The sequence below is a fragment of the Mustela putorius genome, unplaced genomic scaffold, assembly GCF_011764305.1.
Source record: "Mustela putorius furo isolate JIRA1106 unplaced genomic scaffold, ASM1176430v1.1 tig00003834_pilon_pilon_pilon, whole genome shotgun sequence".
NCBI lineage: Eukaryota > Metazoa > Chordata > Mammalia > Carnivora > Mustelidae > Mustela > Mustela putorius.
The window spans coordinates 39,369,639-39,391,676 of record NW_025421987.1 but is presented as its reverse complement, the minus strand read 5'-3'; the positions used below and the strand labels follow the sequence as shown (position 1 = coordinate 39,391,676).

Sequence of the window (22,038 nt, the reverse complement as noted above, 5' to 3'; positions counted from 1 at the left end):
TCTCTGTGCACAGGGGTACTCGGCAAGAACTTAGAATTTAGTCTGCTGACTGATTCCTGAACATATTCCTGGGTTATTGGGGCCTTCCTCTGAGGCTGTACTTGGTATTAGCACAATCAGAGAGGATTCACCATGATTCTTTAATCTGGCAAAGACAGTTTGTTTTTACAACAGTGAAAAAAATAGAAATTGGAGCCCAGTGCATTATTTTCGGCACTTCACAGACCTAATGGAAGTCAGAACAAGAAGGAACTCTCTTATGTAAAAATCAGTGCAAATCCTATAACTGAAAGTGAACATAGAGCCTCTAAGCATGTATTAAGTTAACTGGATATATGTGAGGCCAACAACATGTAAAGATGGGAACAAAGGAAATGAATGAGTATATAAAAGGATGCGCTCACACCGACTGAGCTCAGACAGCATGAGGAGATCGAGTGCAGCAAGGCAGAGGTCGTGGAGCTCAGAATTTCCTGAACTGGACCTCTCTTCTAGGGCAGAGGAGAAAGAGCCTGAGGAGGTGGTCATTCCTCCCATCTGCCCAGGTCACTACCTCTGGGGGGCTACCCTTCACAAGACACGGGGATCCCAGCCATAGGCCAACAATCAGTGTTTGGGCTGCCTGGTTGTGAAAGCCCACTTACTTTGCCTCTCTCAAGCTGACTGTTCAGTTGCAAAGGCCAGAATGGGGACTATAAATGAAGAACCGTTTGGAGAGAGGGATTTTTTAGAGTCATTTGAGAAGTGAGGCAGAAAAATAGGAAAGCCCTAAGCCTTCATGTTACAGCCACTCATTTTAATTCTCAATCTGTACATTCCAAATGTAACTGTTATCCCTTGTCTTCAGAGCCCGGGGTATAAGGGTGACGATGGGTCAGGCTATGGACAGCTTCCCCATAGCTGACTGTTGCCTTCCTACTGGGAGCCCTTTGATACTTCCCTGTAGCAAGTGCACAGGATACGGAATCGCCTAGGGTGATCACACAGCCCATTCCCCGTTTACTCCTGCTGTCCTCACCTAATTATTAACATTGCTCCCTTTCACTCTCAGAAGTGCCCAGTTTGAACACTAAATATGATCACCTAGAATATCACAGTCTCCCAGGTCAGTGCTGCCATGTCTGACCTTTTGAACATTCCTTCCTCATTAAGCTTCAGGAAATGCAGAACACGACCCATGTTACATATCACCAATTTAGAAAGTCCTCAAACAGATTGTGGGAGGTGACAAGAAGAGTGTGTAGATACAGAAAGCAGTGGGTGAGCGCCCTTTTATCTAGCAGGCTGTGTCCTAGAGTCTGTCCTGCAAGTGGAAAACATGGCGGCAGCTGTTTGGTGGATATCTTGGTCTTCACTGGATTTTCCAGGGGGTTTTCCATAACATGGTGTGGATTGAGAAATATACATTTAAAGTAATAAATAGGAAGGGAGTTTCTTTTTTTTAAATTATGAATATTGTTGCTATGAATAAAATCAGGAGTTTTGAAAAACTGGGGAAAATGTAAGCTTTTCTGAAGGAAAAAGACCTGTCTAAAGTAGAAAGAGAGCGTTCCACGAGAACCAGTCTTCCATTTGTTTCTCAGTTCTTACCTGCTGAAGTTGTAGGAAGAGCAGGCAAATGACCCATCTGTTTATTAGGCTGTCCTACTTCAACTGGCAACCCTGGCTGAAGCTCTAGGGCATTAATAGGGATTCAATACCCAAAATAGCTGGGATCTTGTTGGAGCCAAATCCAAGGCCTCATTCCCGTAGGCCATCATCCACGCGCAGCCCAATCCTTGTGCAAAGCATGTCCACCTCACCACAGAGCCCGCGTGTGCCTGCAAGGTCGGGGGTGGGGGTGCTTCCAGGAGCCATGAGCGTGACCCATCTGAGACCTGGGTGTTAGGAATGCAGCCAGCTAGCTCTGACCCACACACCCTGTCTTGTGTCTGTCTTGCCACCGCGCAGGTGACATCAGTTGCAAGGGGATGACCGAGCGCATTCACAGCATCAACCTTCACAACTTCAGCAATTCCGTGCTCGAGACCCTCAACGAGCAGCGCAACCGTGGCCACTTCTGTGACGTGACGGTGCGCATCCACGGGAGCATGCTGCGCGCACACCGCTGCGTGCTGGCAGCCGGCAGCCCCTTCTTCCAGGACAAGCTGCTGCTGGGCTACAGCGACATCGAGATCCCATCCGTGGTGTCGGTGCAGTCGGTGCAAAAGCTCATTGACTTCATGTACAGCGGCGTGCTGCGCGTCTCGCAGTCGGAAGCCCTGCAGATCCTCACGGCCGCCAGCATCCTGCAGATCAAAACAGTCATCGATGAGTGCACGCGCATTGTGTCGCAGAACGTGGGCGATGTGTTCCCGGGGATCCAGGACTCGGGCCAGGACACGCCACGGGGCACTCCCGAGTCGGGCACATCGGGCCAGAGCAGCGACACCGAGTCGGGCTACCTGCAGAGCCATCCGCAGCACAGCGTGGACAGGATCTACTCGGCGCTGTACGCATGCTCCATGCAGAACGGCAGCGGGGAGCGCTCCTTCTACAGCGGTGCGGTGGTCAGCCACCATGAGACTGCGCTCGGCCTGCCCCGTGACCACCACATGGAGGACCCCAGCTGGATCACGCGCATCCACGAGCGCTCGCAGCAAATGGAGCGCTACCTGTCCACCACCCCCGAGACCACGCACTGCCGCAAGCAGCCCCGGCCAGTGCGCATCCAGACCCTGGTGGGCAACATCCACATTAAGCAGGAGATGGAGGACGATTACGACTACTATGGGCAGCAAAGGGTGCAGATCCTGGAGCGCAACGAGTCCGAGGAGTGCACGGAAGACACCGACCAGGCGGAGGGCACTGAGAGTGAGCCCAAGGGCGAAAGCTTCGACTCGGGCGTCAGTTCCTCCATCGGCACCGAGCCTGACTCGGTGGAGCAGCAGTTCGGGCCTGGCGTGGCGCGGGATGGCCAGGCCGAACCTGCGCAAGCCGAGCAAGCCACGGAAGCTCCCGCCGAGGGCGGCCCACAGCCGCACCAGCTAGAGACAGGTGCCTCCTCCCCGGAAAGATGCAACGAGGTGGAGATGGACAACACGGTCATCACTGTCAGCAACAGCTCCGACAAGAGCGTCCTGCAGCAGCCTTCCGTCAACACGTCTATCGGGCAGCCATTGCCAAGTACCCAGCTCTACTTACGCCAGACAGAAACCCTCACCAGCAACTTGAGGATGCCTCTGACCTTGACCAGCAACACACAGGTCATTGGCACAGCCGGCAACACCTACCTGCCGGCCCTCTTCACTACCCAGCCCGCGGGCAGTGGCCCCAAGCCTTTCCTCTTCAGCCTGCCACAGCCCCTGGCAGGCCAGCAGACCCAGTTTGTGACAGTGTCCCAGCCTGGCCTGTCGACCTTTACTGCACAGCTGCCAGCGCCACAGCCCTTGGCCCCATCTGCAGGCCACAGCACAGCCAGTGGGCAGGGCGAAAAAAAGCCTTATGAGTGCACTCTCTGCAACAAGACTTTCACCGCCAAACAGAACTACGTCAAGCACATGTTCGTACACACAGGTGAGTGCGCAGGCCCCTCTGGAGGCCTAGAAACAGGCCATGGGTGTGAGGGGGCTGTAGGAAAGGAGGGGCAGGACAGCAAGTGCGAGGGAAAGTTTGGAGTCATCCTTCAGATTTGAAGGAGACCCCACTGTCAGCCATCTTCTAGAAGTCCCAGCCGCACCCCCATTGTAGGCATGAAGCATCTGGCCACCAAAACACAAAAATCACAGAATCCCTGTGGAGAAGGGCCAAATGCAGAAAAGTCTGACAGAATTTGCAGGCACAATATCCCTTACGCACATTGGACTTTGTAATACATTCTTTAATTCTAGGTGTTTAGAGCTAGAAATATCCTTCGACATTGTTCACTCCAGGCCCTTCATTTTATAGACCGAAGTCATAGAGGCAAAACAGGGTTGAGAGTTTCTGTCTGTAGCAAGTTCTGTATGAACCATCAGCTTAAAGAGGCCACAACAAGGCTGGTGCAAACTTAATCTGCATTTGTGGTCCCCGATATGGAGAAGTAATAGACTCACTCTATTTACTATTGCTTATTCTCTATTTTCAATATCTAGAGACCACAGTCTAGTCTGGGCAGTACCTTTTAAAAAGACACTAGACTGGGACATATTCAGAGGAGTATAATTAGGATGACGAAGGAATGCAAAGCCATGGCATATCATGGTTGAAGGTCGGAGGGCTGTTCAACCTGCAAAAAAGACAGCTCAGGGCATCATATAACATCCAAGTATTTGAGCTTCAGGGGCAGCATAATGTAGTAAGGCTGGAGCTCTACAGGCTACGTTGCTTAGGTCCGAAATCAGCCTTAGGCACTGTGGAACTTTGTCAGCTTGGGAAAATTGCTTAATCTTTCTACACTTGTTTCATTGTCTCTATAATGGGAATAACAGTAATATATCTTTCTCAGAGTGTCGTTTTCAGGATTAAGTGAATTAATAAATGAAACTCTTAAAACAATTCCTGGTGCATAATCAGCACTCTATAAATGGTAGCTAACATTAGCACTGTTCGCTTTATTTAAATGGTTGGGAGGAGAGAGACGTTAAATTTGTTCGGTTTAGCTTCGAAAGGTAGAACTGGACCAATGATTGGAAGCTATAAAGGAGAGTCTTTCAACTGAATAAAAGAAAAGGTTTGTAAACAGTCTTAGCTGCTCCAAGATGGGATAGACAGCCTCCAAAGGGACTGAGTTTCTATAGTTAGGAGTGTTCAAGGAGAGAATGGATGAGTTTTTCATAGTGATGTTGTAAAGGGGCCTCAATCATTAGGTGAGTAGTTGGGTGAGGTGGTGTTTCATCTCTGGACTCCATGACTCTAGAACTAAGATCTCCTGACCGCCCAGCTAGTGCCCTTTTTCAGCTCAGTAATGGGACAGGCAGAGGAGTGAGAACTTCACACGCGCTCTGCCATAGAAGTGACTACATATGTGGTACGATTTCACATAGATTCTCTCGCATCTGAAAATACCTACCCCAGTGATAGTCACCATATTTGAAATTCCTATCATGAGTCCCTCTTCTGGTATACCTCTGGTTCCAGAACACCCCTATTAAGTGACAAATGAGTTGCCAGAGAAATTTACTTACTAGAATCAAAACACATGAAAATAAATTGGTTCCTCTGAGCAACCTTGTTTCTCAGATCAGCTAGCAGGAATCTAGGAGATAGGACATAAGGCACATAAATTTAAGTTCGGAAATAGAAGGGATGGAAAATAACAGACCCTGAGACAAGGTGCCCTACATGGAGGTGAACAGCTAAAGCAGAACATTACTTAGGATGAACTTTGCCTTCTTCGCAGTCAACTCAAGTCAAAGCATTAAGTCCATCTGTGTATGTGTCTTTGTGTGAATCGGTTGATTCACAATCGGTTGACAGTTTTCACAACTCCACATCAACACAGTAACTCACTACTGAATTTAGGAAGAAAATCAGGTAGTAAGTCAGTGTTAATTTAGGGTAAATGTGACTGCACTTATAACCTGAGATCAATTAAGGGCAATTTTCTATGTGGTATAGGTATCATCATTACTTGGTAAATTGATCAAATGGTTGTATTTCTAGTTATGTGGCACTTTATGGTTTACAGAGTGCTGTCACATAGTCTGTCATTTCTTCTTCTGAATAGTTGTCATATAAACCATCAAATTAAAGGTTAGGGAGGAAAAAGAGATCATCTGTGAACGTGTCTTATTAGCTGAAGTTCACTTTGCTGGTCTTGGATCCATAAACATTTCTACTCTCCTTCACCCCCCCTCCCACCCTTGTGCATCTCTTCCAGTAGACCTAGTAGAAATAAAATTCACGTATTCTATTAGATCACATATTGAAATAAGCCTTAATTTTGCAACATAAAATTTTCAGTGCACTATCAAAAATTGTCTTTTGCTATACAAACACAGTCATCCAGTGGATTCACTAAAGGATTCTGTGGTTAACCCAAATAACTAGATTTGCCCATGAGAAAACCAGCAATGGGTTTGTACATTTAGATATCATGGATGCAAGAGTTACAAGTAAAGTCATTTTATAAATCTGAGTTATGCTTAAAGTGTAGGCCTTCAGATCTCTAGTAAAATATGAAGGTTTTGTATTGGTGTATATAACATGGCCACATTTGAGAACAATTAATAATACATAGATATCACTTGGACCCCTCATTTAAAAGAAGTGAAATTATTCCCATTTACTCTGAATTATTTGGCAGTGGCAGTTTGGAAGGGCCATCTGTCTATCAAGACTTTTGTCTAGCTGCAGGAGTCCCTAACCTAACAAAGTTAAAGAACAATTGGTCTAGATTTCTCAAAAGGCAAGACAGCCTGAACATGTGGAAGTGATTCAGGACCTGGATTCACTGCAGCAGCCTCCATTTCAAAACAAAGTTCTCTCCAATTTCTTAGGAAAATATTAAAAAACAAAAAAACAGAGCCTCCCAACTTCCCAAGAGCCCAGTGGAAATTATAAAAATCCAGAGCAAAAAGTCTAAATGTCGGTCTAAAAAAATTCTAGAATGTACTAGGGATACTTGGAAGAGTAGGGATGGCTTCAGTATTCTTAGCTACAATCTAATCTAAAAGAATCTTGCTAAGAAAGAGTAGCTGGACCTAAAAGGAAAGGTAAGCTAAAAGGAAAAGCTAAAAGCTAAAAGGAAAGGGATCTGGGTTCTCTGCATTATGGCTATTATGCATGCTACCCGGATTTGCATTTCAGCTACTCCAACTTTCATATCAATAGTACTTCGATCCATAACTGCAGAGAATCTATTCTGAGACGTGGACTCCAAATAAAATTCTGTGGGGCTCTGTGTTAATGATCCACATATTCATTGAAAGGAAGTGTTTGAAACAAATAAATCATCTGTTGTATTGACTTTGGAGCTAAGCTCCATAGTAGAGAACCAGAAAGCCCTTAGCTCTAAAGCACATTCCATAATGATAACACTGAAACTTGGAGTGGGGACATAAGTGAAATACAATTATACCAGAATTCGATTATTTGGGTTCAGTTTTGGTCCCTTTAATTGGCTGTGTGGCCTTAAGCAAGTCACTTAGTTTTAAAACCCTCAGTTCCTTTGTGTTTATAATGGAAATAATAATTGTCCTGCCTTTTGAGTAGCTGTAAAGGTATGGTGTATTTAAGAGCTTTCATAAAATGTAGAGTACTAGTTAATGTCTAAAAAAACCCATCGTCATTAGTACCTGAGCCCCCTCCATCCAAGAGACATTGACTTTCTTTGCTGTATCTCATATCTCTGAATAATAAGCTCTTGACAGATTTCCTTCCTCAATGGAATTCAAACATTGAATCCACATAATACTTCCTGGGTTTCCCCTGAACTTCCTTAGTAACATCAGCATTTTTTTCCACTTCTTAATTTTTTAAGAGTGAAAAAAAATCCCTCACCCGACCACTCTGTCTACTCCCAAACAAGCCACAGTGGTACTCCATTTCTCCTAGGAGTGTCTCATGTTCACTTTAGTACAGCTTCATGAAAGTTGTAAGGTACGAAACCCAGAGTAAAGGACATATTTGAAAATAAGAGAATCAGGGCACAGTGGGTGGCTCAATAGGTTAAGCATCTGTCTTCGACTCAGGTCATGATCCCAGGGTTCTGGGATAGAGTCCCCCATAGGGCTGGCTCCCTGCTCAGTGGGGAGTCTGCTTCTCCCTCTGCCCCTCCCCCTTCTCTTGCACGCTCGCTCTCGCGTGCTCTCTCTCTCTCTGTCTAATAAATAAAGTCTTAAAAAAATAATTAAAAGAGAATCAGAGAAAACCAGATAACACAAACCATCCTGTCATGGAACCAAGCAGGCTCCTCTATGTCCCCTCCCCTCAAGAGGAAAAACAAAAGTCAAAGGAATGGGAACAGAAGGGAAAGACAGAGGACAGAGAAGGACAAGCTTTGGAGTCAATGTCGATACAAAAGGCAATAGGGAAAATTCAAAGATAACCCTGAAGCAGTGGTTCTCATGGCGTGATCCCCATACAGCAGTACCAATTGTCAGGTCCATCCAGACCTGAATCAGAAACACTGAAGGAGCCCAGCAATCTGTTGTTTCAGTGAGCCCTGATTCGCAGTATGTTGGGACTCATTTTCCTAGAAGGCTATAGGCCATGACGAGGATGGCGTCAGGTAGCTTTGGTTACATAACATTGTTCTAGAAAATTCCACTCGTAAGAACCTATGCATTTGGAAAAAGAAAACCAGTTGAAATAACAGCTTGATTTTATTGTGGATAAATTATAACATGGAGGCAAATACCTCATGAACAAGAGGTGAGTTAAGTCTCTCAAACTGTACAAGGACCACAGCAAATGTTCGCCTGCTGGCACTTTAAAGTACTGACATGTATTACCATTATGCGGTTGTCTCTACACCTTCCCATTATAATGTGAACTCTGTGATCCAGAAATAAGTGATAGGTAGGTAGATAGATCAGTTGATCTTATTCTTCAATATACCTAACATAATACCTTACATAATAAACATTCAATAAATATTTGATAAACGAATGAATCAAATAACCAGGCTGGCATTGGAGGATTTATATGCCACTAGGTATAGGCTGCCCAAGTTTAACAAACAAAAATACAGGAGGTCCAGTCAAATTTGAATTTTGGATAAACAACAAGTGTATTTTTAGCCTAAGTATGTCCCGTGCAGTATTTGTGGGATGCTTAAACTAAAATATTATTCACTATTTTTCTGAAAGATTTAACTGGGTGTTGTGTGTTTTATCTCACAGTATTATCCAGGTAGAACTCTCTTTTAAGACCCAATCTTAGGACTTTCTGATTTAAAATCTGCATATGGGGGTCCCTAAGTGACTCAGTTGGTTAAGCATCTGACTCTTGATCTCAGCTCAGGTCTTGATCTCAGGGTCATAAGTTCAAGTTCCACACTGTGCATGGAGCCTACCTAAAAAGCAAACAAAAAAAAAATTAAAAATAAGTAAATAAATGAATAAATAAATAAAATCTATATATGAATACAGGGTAGCATATGTAGTTGCTTAACAAATACTTTTTGAGTAGGTGAATGAATGTTCAGAAATGTGGGCATGCTTTCCAGGCAATTTAATTCATGGGACTTACACATAAATGCATTATTTTCTAGCAAGACTTTAATTTCCCTTTTTTCTTTTTTTATTTTCTAGAGAATTTATTGTATTTGCATTTCTACTTGTCTTTTCTTCACTAACAATTGTAGATGTTTGGGCTTTTTCTGAATTGTACTATCAATAGCCCATTTATTGGTGACTGGTTTTGGTCCATTAGTGTTCTCTGCATAGATGATAATTTTGTCTATAACTTTGACAAGCTCAGCTATTTCAACCATGAATTTGATATAAAAAGATATAGGAAGAGCAGTAACATAACAATGTCAGAAATAGTGTAAAAATACTAGGATCAAGATAATAATGTGATAGTCTTCACCCAAAATTTGGGCTATTACTTATATCAAGCCAGTGGAGCACTGAACAAGTATATGATTTGGTATGAAAACCTCAGTTTTATCACTCTCAGAGTGACCTTAAATAAGTTTTACAGTTAACCTGAGCCTTAATGTTTTTGCTACCAAAATATATAGATCTTAATACTTTATGTGCTCTAAGAATCAAATAACATTATTTCTGTGGAAGCACTTAACCCATAAATACTGTAAAATCATCAAAGGCATTTAAGAACATGTATATTATAGTTACAACACCAAAAATCTTGCAGAATAATCCAGAGATCAGGAAATCCTTAACAGGAGGAGGAGGGGATCATCTGGCTAGGCTAGTTATCCTCTCATCTGTTACTGACTTGTTGGATGACCTCTCTATTGGAGAGACCATCTTCTGGGGACATCAATGTCTCACAGAGGTATAAGAAAAGTTAAGTAACGTTGATGAAGTTTCCTGAGATCTTCGAAGTTCTGCCTCACACAAAAATATGTTAGTTGTCCCTGAAGCCACAGATGTTTTGTAAATGCAGCCTGTCCCCCAGTAGGCAGTCCCTCCCCCCAGTCAGCCTCACAGTCCATGCTGGTCACCAGGATTGCACCCTCAGGACTGGAGGAAGGCTGGCAGGCAGTCCCCCAGTCTTATCTCAGGGGTGTAGGCCTCTCTTCAACTGCACCTCTCTGGTAGAGAGCAGACTCTTCAGTCGGTGAAAGCTCTGAGTGACTGTCTGAGCGCCCTTCCATTCTTGCTGCTGAACCTTTCCCATTTTCTGGTCCCACCTTGGTGTTCTCCATCCAGGCACTCCTTCTGCTTTCTTCGCCAGAGACCACCTTCCCCTGTCCATACTCTCCTCTTCCTTCCCTGCCATCTGTCCTCTTTCCAAACTCCCCGTCTTAGTTTTCTGGTCCCTCAGCAGATTCATCTGAAGAGGAGGGTGTTGTGCTTAGAGCAGATGATGGAGAGGCCAAGAGGATGGGAGAGACGGGTGGGCACATCGCTTCCGAAAAACATCCCAGTAACAGCATTCATTGTTCTTTCTGCAAGCCAGGAGAAGCCTGGTTAGAATGAGAAAGAATCAGAGGAATAAACGGGTTCTTGCTCAGCCCCCACTACAGAAGCGACTATTTAGAATTGGGGTGTCTCGGCCCAGTCGCGTATCTTTTACTTGAACTTTGGGCAGATCCTCTGTATCTATGAACCTGACAGGATGTCTCTTCCTTTTTTTCTTCCTCACTTGTCAGTCTTGGTAGAGTGTCAGTGCTGGTCCACAAGAAGGAGTTTAAAAGAGGCTCTTTGGAGAACAGGCATCAAAAACTGGAGAAAAGTATATGTGTTTGCCACTCCCCCCATACCACTGGAATCGTAAAGGACACTGCCACCCCCTCGGTTTCTCCCCTTGCTGTGTGGTTTCTTGGGCTCCAGAACTCAGTTGTCACCTGCTCAGAACCCCTCTGTCAAAGCTACTTACTGACGTTTTATTCATGGTATCACTTCTTTGATTAGCATATGTAATTGAGAGCAGACAGTACCCTTAACTCTGAATCCTATAGCTGCAATATAATCACTTGCTTTATTGATAAGCTGAAAGTTTTGTGTTTTTTTTTTTTTTTTTAAATCCTGGGTTGGCCTCCCCCATGTAATGCAAGTTATTGCTCAACTGATTTCATTTATCATCAGTTCCTTTCTACTGAAAGGAACGGTTGATTTTTTTTTTCCCTTCAAATGATCACATATTCTGTGTAAGTGCTTTATCTTTTTAATTTTCAAAATGCCCTCACAAGTCAGGTACTTCTGTATTATTCTCAAGTTACAGATAAGGAAACTGAGGCTTATAGAGGTTAAGTAACATACCCAAGCCACTCAGCCAAGGAAATGGAATTCATATCTTACTCCCATATCTGTATAGCCCAAAACGGAGCAGTTTAAAGTGAAGGGGCTTATATGTGCTTCTCCATTCCCTTATGTTATAATTCTCGTATCTGCTTTGGACTCTGTGTCTCTTCCTAACGCATCCAAGGACTTGCTATTCCTAGCCAGAGGCTCAGACCTGAAAAGCCATCTACTCCCAATCATCTTAACTCTTCATTTCTCCACATTGAAAGCAACACTTAGCAAACCTCCTCTGTCTCATGTATAATGTTGAAAGCCTTCTTAGGGTCCCTGTAAGCAATATGCAGGAAAAGAACAAGGAAGAAAAACACTAACATTTCTACTGAGGGAAACTGTTTCAAATCCGCACACATATAGAAATGAAAGCTGTGGCTGCCTGATTAATCTGAAAATAAGCCCCATTTAGTAAGACAGTTCTTGAAATACCAATGTTCTACCAACACAGCACCTTAATAATTATAGAGAGCGTTTTCCTTTAAGGAGCTCCCAAGTGCTTTGCAAACATTTTTCCTCATTAACTATCATACCATTTTCTGTGGCAGGGAACGGAACAGGGTATTTTGTCCTATTTAAAATGTGGGACTGCTAATGCAGTGAGTGATGGAAGCAGTCTGCCCTCAGGTCATGTGCTGACAAGGCGTAGACTAGGGTCCTCAGGGGTTGTGGGTCAGGATGGGCAGAAGGCCACTAAGTCTGCAAAGGGCTACGGCAAGGGCTTGGTCCAGCTCCTCACTTTCAGAAGGGGAAATGGACCCAGGGAGACTTAGAAAAGCCCAGGGTCACACAGATAATTAGCAGCTGAACCAATACTACGTGCGTGCAAACAACATACAGATGTATGCTACGAAGGGAAAGATAACTACTGTGAAGAATCAATTTATAGTCAGTTTAGAAGGTTGTGAAAGCAAAAAGCCTTCAGAGTGACCTTGCCTGAGGAAAAACACACTGTAAGAAGGTGAACGTTTTCAAGCAGCGAGAGCATTTTAACATAAAGTTTCAACTTTCTAGCAGCCAAAATAGCATCTGGAACTTAAGAAGGCAAGTTGCCCATTAAAGGTGACAGGTGAAATACATTTTAAAAGATAGTTGACCAGCCCACTGTAGCCTCTATAAAGTGTACTCAAGGCCCATGGACGGCAAAGACCAGCCCGAGTTCAAGCATGCTTACAGCTGTTCCAACTCAAAATAACTTGCATGACTGTCTCTCTCGGGGAATCTCTCATTTCCAAAGAATGTATCTACATAAACACCATGCATAGCCTAAATGCATCATTTGGGAATGAGGCTTCCCCAGATTCGCCCATTTGCCCAAAAGTGAACTCCTCTTCTTTTTTTTTTTTTTTTAAAGATTTTATTTATTTTATTTGACAGAGAGAGAGATCACAAGTAAGCAGAGAGGCAAGCAGAGACAGAGGGGGAAGCAGGCTCCCTGCTGAGCAGAGAGCCCGATGCGGGGCTCAATCCCAGGACCCTGAGATCATGGCCTGAGCCGAAGGCAGCGGCTTAATCCACTGAGCCACCCAGGCACCCCATGAATTCCTCTTCGAACCTGTGATCCTACTGACCATACTGTCCCATCAGTGAGAATGAAAGGAAAGAAATCAGAAGAGAGTCTAGAGGAGAGGGAGCTAAGCCAAACACATTTGTGAGTAACTAAGGGAAAGAGAGTTCAAAGACCAATGACCTTGGTTAAGAAATTTGTGGAGGGAATTCCTGAACAAAACAGCCATTTCTTACCATCCCGCCCTTCAAAACATATCCTTAAGTTTACAAACACAGTGAAAAAGGTTTCTGATGAGATAAAGTTTCACAAAACAGATTCTGAACATTGAGTGCAAACACTGGGCCTGACCTAGACGGAGCACCGAATGCATGCTGATTGTTTTCCTTGCCGTTATTACTGTGACACCGCAGACCTCTTCTGCTTCATAATGGGAAAAATGGAAACCCAGTCAAGGCCCATATTTTAATTGGAAGTTAACTCCGTTTTAAGAAATAGATTTCCTACCCCGATACACAGTCCAGATGTTGAATAACAATAACCCTAGAGAGTTTCAAAGGCTTTGAGCTTTACACTGGGTTGTGGAAGAGTACAGAAAAGGACTTTCTTCTCCAAGGTGGGTGCCTCCACTAGGCAATCAGTAATGAGGTGGGACAGAAGGAAACACCCTAATGCATTTCATCTCACCTGTCAAGGGCAAAGCTGAGAACTAACAACACCAACAAAATCAAGGCTCTGTTTATCCGAAGGGTTGTCACAAGCCCATGGACATTACTTATAGAGGAATATTTCATGTGGTCAGTTGGTAACAATATTTTTATTTACCTTAGTCTCTTTCACAAGCTTGAATGTTTGGTTTCTAAGCCAACAGCAAACCAAAGCAGTAAACTGAGGAGAAAGAAGAGTTTCAGCCAACAGACTGAGAACAAAGAAAGAGAAAGCTATTTTTTATATTGACCCAAGAGTTCAAAAATGCGTATGGAACCATTTAATTGGGGTTGGGGGGTGGAGAGGATAGTTTTATAATAAGAATACCATGCAAGTATTCCCACACCACCCTTGGTGGTCTGCAAAGTGATTTCATATGGATTTATGTCAACACCAGCACAGTGAGGTAAGAAGGACCGTATACCTCAGAGGCATCTGGAGATCTGTCAGAGTTCCGTGCCGAGGGTCGGAGCCCAGATTTGAACAGGACCATTTGACTCTGAGATCATTGTGTTGTCCACCACCTAGTCAACCTCCACACCAGACAAGGCCAATCCGCAGCTCAGGGCACTCAAGACAGAATAGCCAATTATCTCTAATGTTACATTTCAGGAAGATTTCTGTCAAAAATAAATAAAATTGAAAGCGTAGCTCTTCAGAGCAACTTGCTCCTAAGTTGGCCAGTATTTTCCAGACCTATCACGGCAAAGTGCCTTTACTAGATAGAATCCTGGAAATAGAAACCATCCCCAAAGAGCCAGGCTATGTAACCACCACCATCCTTAGTTTCTAAAGATTCTAAGGAACCCGAAAGATCCTTCCTCTCCCTGATTTCTTACATGGGTTTGATAAAATTAATGGGAAATGCAGGGTTAAATCCACACATGAGTGACGACAGGGAAAAGGAACCCCTAAATGTAGCCCTCCCTTTTCTCCACAGAATGACCTTTGAATACCTGTGGTGGGGAGTGTCTTGTAGCTTTCCAGGAGAGCCATTTTCTGGCATGGGGAGGTGGAAGATTAGCTTGTTCCGGCATCACCCAAAAACAAGGTTTCTCAGAACAGGAGAGGCCAGGAAGGACTGAATCTTTCCAGTAGAGGGTGAACCAACCAGATTTTTTTTTTTTTTTAATTTTTCTGTTTGTGTGCGTGTGTGTGTGTGCATGTGTTTTGTTTTTTGTTTTTGTTTTTGTTTTTTTCGTCTTGTTTCCCTGTCTCTCATTCTCCCTCCCTGGCTGTGTCCCGCTCTGTTCCGCTTGCTGTCTCTTCCCCCACCGACAGGTGAGAAGCCCCACCAATGCAGCATCTGTTGGCGCTCCTTCTCCTTAAAAGATTACCTTATCAAGCACATGGTGACACACACGGGAGTGAGGGCGTACCAGTGTAGCATCTGCAACAAGCGCTTCACCCAGAAGAGCTCTCTCAACGTGCACATGCGCCTCCACCGCGGGGAGAAGTCCTACGAGTGCTACATCTGCAAAAAGAAGTTCTCCCACAAGACCCTGCTGGAGCGGCACGTGGCCCTGCACAGTGCCAGCAACGGGACCCCTCCCGCGGGGACACCGCCCGGCGCCCGCGCTGGCCCCCCGGGGGTGGTGGCCTGCACGGAGGGGACCACTTACGTCTGCTCCGTCTGTCCCGCCAAGTTTGACCAAATCGAGCAGTTCAACGACCACATGAGGATGCACGTGTCTGACGGATAAGTAGTACCTTTCTCTCTTTCTTACGAACAAAACGACAGAAAAGAAACAAAAAAAAAGCTATGGCACTAGAATTTAAGAAATGTTTTGGTTTCGTTTTTACTTTCTGTTTTTGTTTTTGTTTCGTTTCATTTTGTACTACATGAAGAACTGTTTTTGCCTGCTGGTACATTACATTTCCGGAGGCTCGGGTGAATGAGAGTTTTCCCAGCCTCCCTCGGATGGTGGCCTTAAGGCCTGGTAGTGCTTCAGGAGGTCCACTGGTTGGATCTCTCGCTACTGGCCTCTAAATACAACCCTTCTTTACAAAAAAAACAAAACAAAAAACAGAAAACAAAAAACAACAACAAAAAAAAAAAAATCTTTAAAAAAAAGTAAAAAAAAAAATTTTTTTTTCACTTGTGAAGAGCACTACAAAAATATATAACAAAATCTAAAAGGCCTACTGTCTTTAAGTACACCGCTTGCAGTGTTTCAGTGGACATTTTCGCAATTCTGGCCGCTTGGACTTCACAGTAACCAGTTAAAACTGTGGAATATCCCTTCTGGTTGAAAACCCAGAGGAAAGGCCCTGCTGTTTTCCACCTACCACATTGTCTGATTTCATAAAAGGGCTGGGGGGTGGGGGGGCTGGGAAGGGCAGTGGGTCCGGTGGTGTGGGGAAGGCAAGTGGCAGGCTTCTCCCCCAGATGCTGCCCGCACCCACGCACCCCGGCCCACCTCCTTCCTGTCCCCCCTTTCGGCAGAAGCCAGGAAGACTTGGACAAGCATCAAGCAACAGTGGCTATCGTATTTATTCAGTGTCTTCGCTGAGCCACAGCCTCAGCACAATCAAGAGGGACTTTCATGAAAGGCAGGAATGCAGATAAAACAAAGATATCAGAGGTTTGCACCTACGTTTCTAGGTACAAGAGAAGGATTATTTCCCACAATCTTTGCAAAAAACAAAAACAAAAAAAAGTGTCAGGATATATTCTTGTGGAAGAGAAAAAGAAAGAGAAATGGAGGGTGGGGGGGATAATAAAAAGTTCTTGAGGCTTTTTTAATTCAAATTTTATAGAGGGGCAAAAGTGACGTTTACCAGATAGAATGCTGATTTTTTTAATATATTTACAACAGTATTTGTGTAAAAAAAAAACAAAAAAAAAGCGAGATTGTTAAAAGTAATTTTCTTTTTCGTTTTGGTTTTGCATACACTGCCACCAATCCCTTCTCTTTTATTTTATTTCACACACATATATATATTTTTTGGTAAGTCAAGACTGTTAAGGTTAGCGATACTGCTTCCAGATAGAAAGAATCAAAGGCAATTAAAGTTATATTTGAAAGAGAGGAAGGATATTTTCTTCATATTTTTTTTAATTTTTTCTTAATTTTTATTATTTTAAGTATTGCCTGGGTTGATGAGGGGCCCTGTGGCCAGCCCATCCCTGCTGTAATTTGAACTGCTGCTTTGTATTTTGATATGTAGTTCTTTGACTTTTAGCAAGCTTAAGTTGCTCCACTGACTTTTTTTTTTTTTTCAACTGATCCATCTAGAATTCTGTTCTTTTTCATGGGAAGACTTTATCTTTCAGAAACAGATTTCTTGCTTCTCTAAAAGTTCATTGAGGTCTTATGATTCTAGACTTTCCCTTGACTTTACTTCTTTTCTTGAATGAAACACTAGTAGTCTAGAGGTCGTGACAAATGCGTTTTCCTTTCGTGGGCAGCCAGGAGGAGGAGCTCATGCCTCCTCACAGCTGCAGAGAGCAGAAGCCTGGTATAGATCAGGATGCCTTGATGCCAAAATTGCTTTCTTCCTTCCAAATACCACCTTCTGACTACTGCCACCATGGTGAGAGGGCTAAGTAAGATGATCCTCCTTTAGGGGGTATATTAACCCTTGCTTTCTGGAAAGGTTTTAAGGAAATTAACAAAAATTTCTCAGATACCAACATCCATCATTCAGAAGACCACCAGTTCATTGCATCATCCTAGATGCCACTCTCTCTTCCTAGTTGGGATTTCTCTCCTCGGTCCTGAGCAAAGTATTGAAACAGGGATTTTTCCATTCTAGACAGTGTTCAGAAGGGACTGCAACTCAAATATGAGAATTCTTAAACCTAACAAAAACTCCAAAGGTGATTTTATTGCTGGGCATGGTTTAATACTCTTAAGAGGGAAAAGGAAACCTTTAAACAAAGCAGAAACACCAAACTGTAATTTTAAAAAAGAAGCAAAGACAGAATTTTAATTTCAAAATTACTGTGCATTTTAATTTTTCTGTCAGCAACTTATTTGCAAAAACTGTACAACAAATGAGAAATCTTCCAAGGAAAGCAACTCGATAGTGACTAAATTGGTTTTACTCCTATATTTTAGATATTAGTTAACTTGGATCTTTTCCACAAGTTCTTGGTGATGTTTGGTAGGGTTAGTGCAACTAGAGTGCATGTGGGTTTTATCTGGTCCTCTGATCCTTAAATCAGTAATTCTTTTGCCAGCAGTTTAATGTAAACTTGGATAGTTAACTGATTATTGGGTATCGCTCATTGTGATTTCTAAGAGGAGTCCTATCAAGAACTATGTGTCCAAAATTGACCTGTTTTAAAAGTTAGTGGGAACCAGCTTCAAAATTAAGTCCATTTTTCTCTTGCTAATTCTGCTTTTTAAAATAGCAGAGTTGTTAGGACTTTACTATTTCCACTTACTACCAACAGAGGGAGCACTAGTTAATTAACCATGTCTTGGGGCTGTTTTGGTACCTTGAAAGACAAGTCATTCCACCCATGATATAAAAAAGAAAAAATTGACATTAAGGAAAAAAGTTGTTTAATCTAGAGGAAAAATAGCATAAAATCCCTCAGTGTATATTACAAATGAAGAAGGCCAAAAGCCACTTTAAAATATTTTCGAATTTTTGACGGTAGCTGATTTAAGATCGTGTCCTTATCCCAGCCTTCACAAAGTAAGGCAGAATTTACAGTACCTCTAGAAAAGCTGATCTTGGGTGCCATTTTGGGCCGAATTTTGGTATCTGCTTCTCAAATCAGAGGAAGACCCATTTGCCTTAATGTTGATGTGCCACGTGAAAAGTGAAGCAATTGGGTTAAAATCAAATCCACATTTTGTTATAGAACATATAGAGGAAAAAATTCCAGTTGGGTTTGAAACACTAATATTCATCCTTTCCCTTCAAATGAAGTATCTCTTTTTTAAAAATGTTGGAGAACTCCCAGAGAATTCTTGGTGAGGTGATGCAATCATTATAAGCACATGGATTCTCCAGGTTTGCATAGCAGTAGACTTTGTCTTACCGTATGTCTATTCCTTTCAAATATTCATAGTCTAAAATAGTTGATAGACTTGTTCTCTGGGGAGAGGGAGCAGTTAGACTGCAGTGAAAGGTCTAATCTAGGGGGGAGCAGTGAACTTGCTGTGGGGTCATTACTGTATTTCTGACCTCCTGAAAGGGTGACTTTCCCAACTGATATAAACCAGACTAGACCTATTTCAGAAGGATAGAGATGCTTTTAGATTGCCAATCCTTACTTTTAAATTCAATAATTACCAACATTTTAGGAAATGGGGAAACATATTTTGCTTCAAGAATAGAGGATGAACATGAATCCTTTTATTTTTTAGTTTCAAATCCAACAATCTTCTTACATTTAGAACTTCATGCTAGGATGCTATGAGTGCTAAAAAAAAATTTTTTTTCAGTAGTCAGGGGAAAAAATAGATAAAATGGAAGCAAATGTTCCAGATTTAAGACCTCTTAAGATGAATACAGGGAACAAGAACTGGTTTGGAAAAGAACCTTTTTTTTTTTTTTTTTTTTTAGTAATTTATGATTTAAAAGTAGGTTAGCTGAACAAGGGAAAGGAAAAAAAGTCAAAGGGGAATATTTATGTCAACTCATTTAGATACAGTTTATGAAAAATAAAATTTCCCAGCTCTGAAAACATTGGTAGCATCTTAGCGTGGTAGGCAACTTTCCCCCTATTACTACAATAAATGCCAATATTTGTACCAAAAAAAAAAAAAAAACCCAAGTGGCAAAATATGGCCCCCAAAAAGGAAAGAATTGGAACGGATGGATCTAATATAAATCTACATGTGGGAAAAGGTTAAGAAATAAGCCAGGAAAAAATAGTTTGAAATGGAAGTCTCGATATCAAAATGGCTTTTACTATATATTTTAATTGAGTTGTAAACTTTAGCTCCTAATAATAGTTAATAGACTTTTTCCTGCCCAAACTCCTAACTCTCTGAAACTGTCTGTGCCGTGAGTAGGTGTGACAGATAACTTCCTTCTCGTATTCCAGCTCTGGCGTATTCCTTCTTCATAGGCATCTTGGAGGTCACAGTAGCTCCCAGGCTTAGAAGAAAAGACTTGGATTTGCTTTGTTGGAAAGTCATGGGTTTTATTTTGTATCATCCCAATATTCTTTAAGGACCAAGAAAACCCTTTGGAACCCATGAACAGTTAGAATTTGTGCAGTCTGATAGGAGAAGAAGAAAGATTTCCTTTGGCTATGTGTGTTTCAAGTAAGTCCTAATGCTTTGACCTACATGGACCTCCATCATACAAGCATACCAACAGTGTGTACCCAGACCTTACATACCCCAAATCTGTTTTCCCTCAGCAGTTCCCTCAAATGAGGCGTGCTCCTTATAAAATCCCTCAGGTCCCCAACAGAACAGAATAAAGGTTCATGTTGCTTCCTAGATGTGCTTCCTCCATAATGCGCCCAACACGTGTTGCCTTTAGGAAAGGGAGCAGTGAGCTAGATCTGGGCAGGATTCATACTCAACATGTCCATTCAGGAGCTTTCCTCCGTTGTTATGGAAGATGTTACTTAATTAGCTGAGGCTGGGAGAAGAGGGTATGTGATTCTGCAGAGAAGGTATCAGATAACCAAATCAGGTCTGCCTCTGCTATGCAAAAAGAAACAGAAGTAAGTAGACACAACCTGAGATGCCCTTGGGCTTTGGGAGAAGGGAGGGTGCCCTTTCTGCTGCGACCTGACTCTTAAAAGAAATCTCCTGAAAGAATTCTTTAATTTAGTAATGAGTTGAAGTCCAGGGTAATGGAAGCCGTGGGGAAGAGAACAAAAGGACTGCAAAGTGTATTCAGCACCCAATAATGCGAAACCAAAAAACATCCAATCGCAACACTAGGAACTTTGGCAAGAAGTATTTAGAGAAATCTCTGGGCTTTCCATGGGTAGTGGGGTCGACAGACTTTCTTTTGAGTGATTTCTGGCTCTGAGAAACCTCTTTACTCACTAGAAAAGAACTTTCTTTAAATGGCCAATTTTATCCCCCAGAAAAAGAAATTAAAAAAAAAAAAATAAAATAAAAATAGGACACTAAAGACAGAACCATGTGACCTGGTAACAAACAAAAGGAAGGGCGCACTAGAATTTCAATAGACTCCCTAATTCCATAGAAAAGGCAAGGCAACCCAAAGCCTCTCCATCTGCAGTGGCTTGAAGAAAGTGCTTGTGCTGACCCAGCCACCCCGAGGCTTTCTGAGGCTCCATATAACTTCCCCGTTGGGATGTCAGCAGCCCCTTTCTCTTCGTGTTGACATGAATTAAAGGACTGTTCTCTTGGGTGCCCAGGAAATAGATTGCATGGGGCCAACATTCAAAAGCTATCTCTACCCTGGTGCCCAGGCAGCATATGGTGACAGAAAAGGGACACAGAAGAGCTCTTGCTCTCGAGTGAGAATATTCTCACCAATATCACCAAGGGCTCTGTGTATGGGGTTGCCATTTCTTTTTTTTTTTTTTTTTTTTTTAAAGATTTTATTTATTTATTTGTCAGAGAGAGAGCGTGAGTGAAAGCGAGCACAGGCAGACAGAGTGGAAGGCAGAGTCAGAGGGAGAAGCAGGCTCCCTGCGGAGCAAGGAGCCCGATGCGGGACTCGATCCCAGGACGCTGGGATCATGACCTGAGCCGAAGGCAGCTGCTTAACCCACTGAGCCACCCAGACGCCCCGGGGTTGCCATTTCTAAGACCGCTTGCACCTCCACGAGAGGAAAAGCTGTGGTGACTGTGTTCATATTAACACAAAACGTGGAAGTGACTAACCCAAAGCATCATTTCTAGCACTAGGGACTAAGGTGATTAGCCTAACCAAAACTCCCCAAAGATTTTTCTGAGTCTCCGAATACATTTTCCCCCCCTGGAACACTGAATCCACAATGGTCAGCAGTGTACAGTGACAGCTCCCAGAAAACGGTTTGGAACGCCAGGGTTTGTTTTCAGTTCTTTTTAGGATGAAGAAGTAGGGGATAAGGGCTGCATAGCATGGGTTCTTTTTCAGAACTATGTAATTCACTGAAAAAGCAGTAAAAATATGCCCGGGTTGAAACAACCAACTGCAACGCCTGGATCCCAGTGGTTCCTCAGACCCAGCCTATGGCTCCATAAACTGAATCCCTTCAGACTAAAATCTCATCTGAAGTGACCTCAGTTGAGAGATTTTCACCAGAAGCTACTTAGAGTGAAGAATTATTGCCTTAAGTCAGAAAGCCCAGGGAAGAGAGGTTGGAAGGATGTGAAAACACAGACATTTCTTGTTTTTAATGGCTGCATCGTCCTCAAAACGAGCCCTCTTCATGAGTGAAGATGATGGAAACAGTGGCTTTGCAGAGACACATTGCACTTGTCTGGAACGGACAGTTCTCAGGAAGTGGTTGCCCCTTTTTCATAGCCTACTGCAGTGACAGAGATCTGG

The 22,038-nt window shown here is 43.0% G+C and overlaps 1 protein-coding gene across 26 annotated transcripts in view; it reads left to right on the top strand.

The window, feature by feature from the left end:
- Nucleotides 1–20,667, top strand: part of ZBTB20 (zinc finger and BTB domain containing 20) — a 789,640-nt gene extending 768,973 nt beyond the window's left edge. For all 26 annotated transcript variants that reach the window (XM_045088067.1, XM_004761399.3, XM_013060902.2 and 23 more), the window contains 2 exons: nt 1,951–3,555; nt 14,887–20,667. In XM_045088067.1, the coding sequence (XP_044944002.1) occupies nt 1,951–3,555; nt 14,887–15,308 (2,027 nt within the window). In that variant the 3' untranslated portion in view covers nt 15,309–20,667. The remainder of the gene's footprint in view (nt 1–1,950; nt 3,556–14,886) is intronic.
- Nucleotides 20,668–22,038: the final 1,371 nt, after the last annotated feature.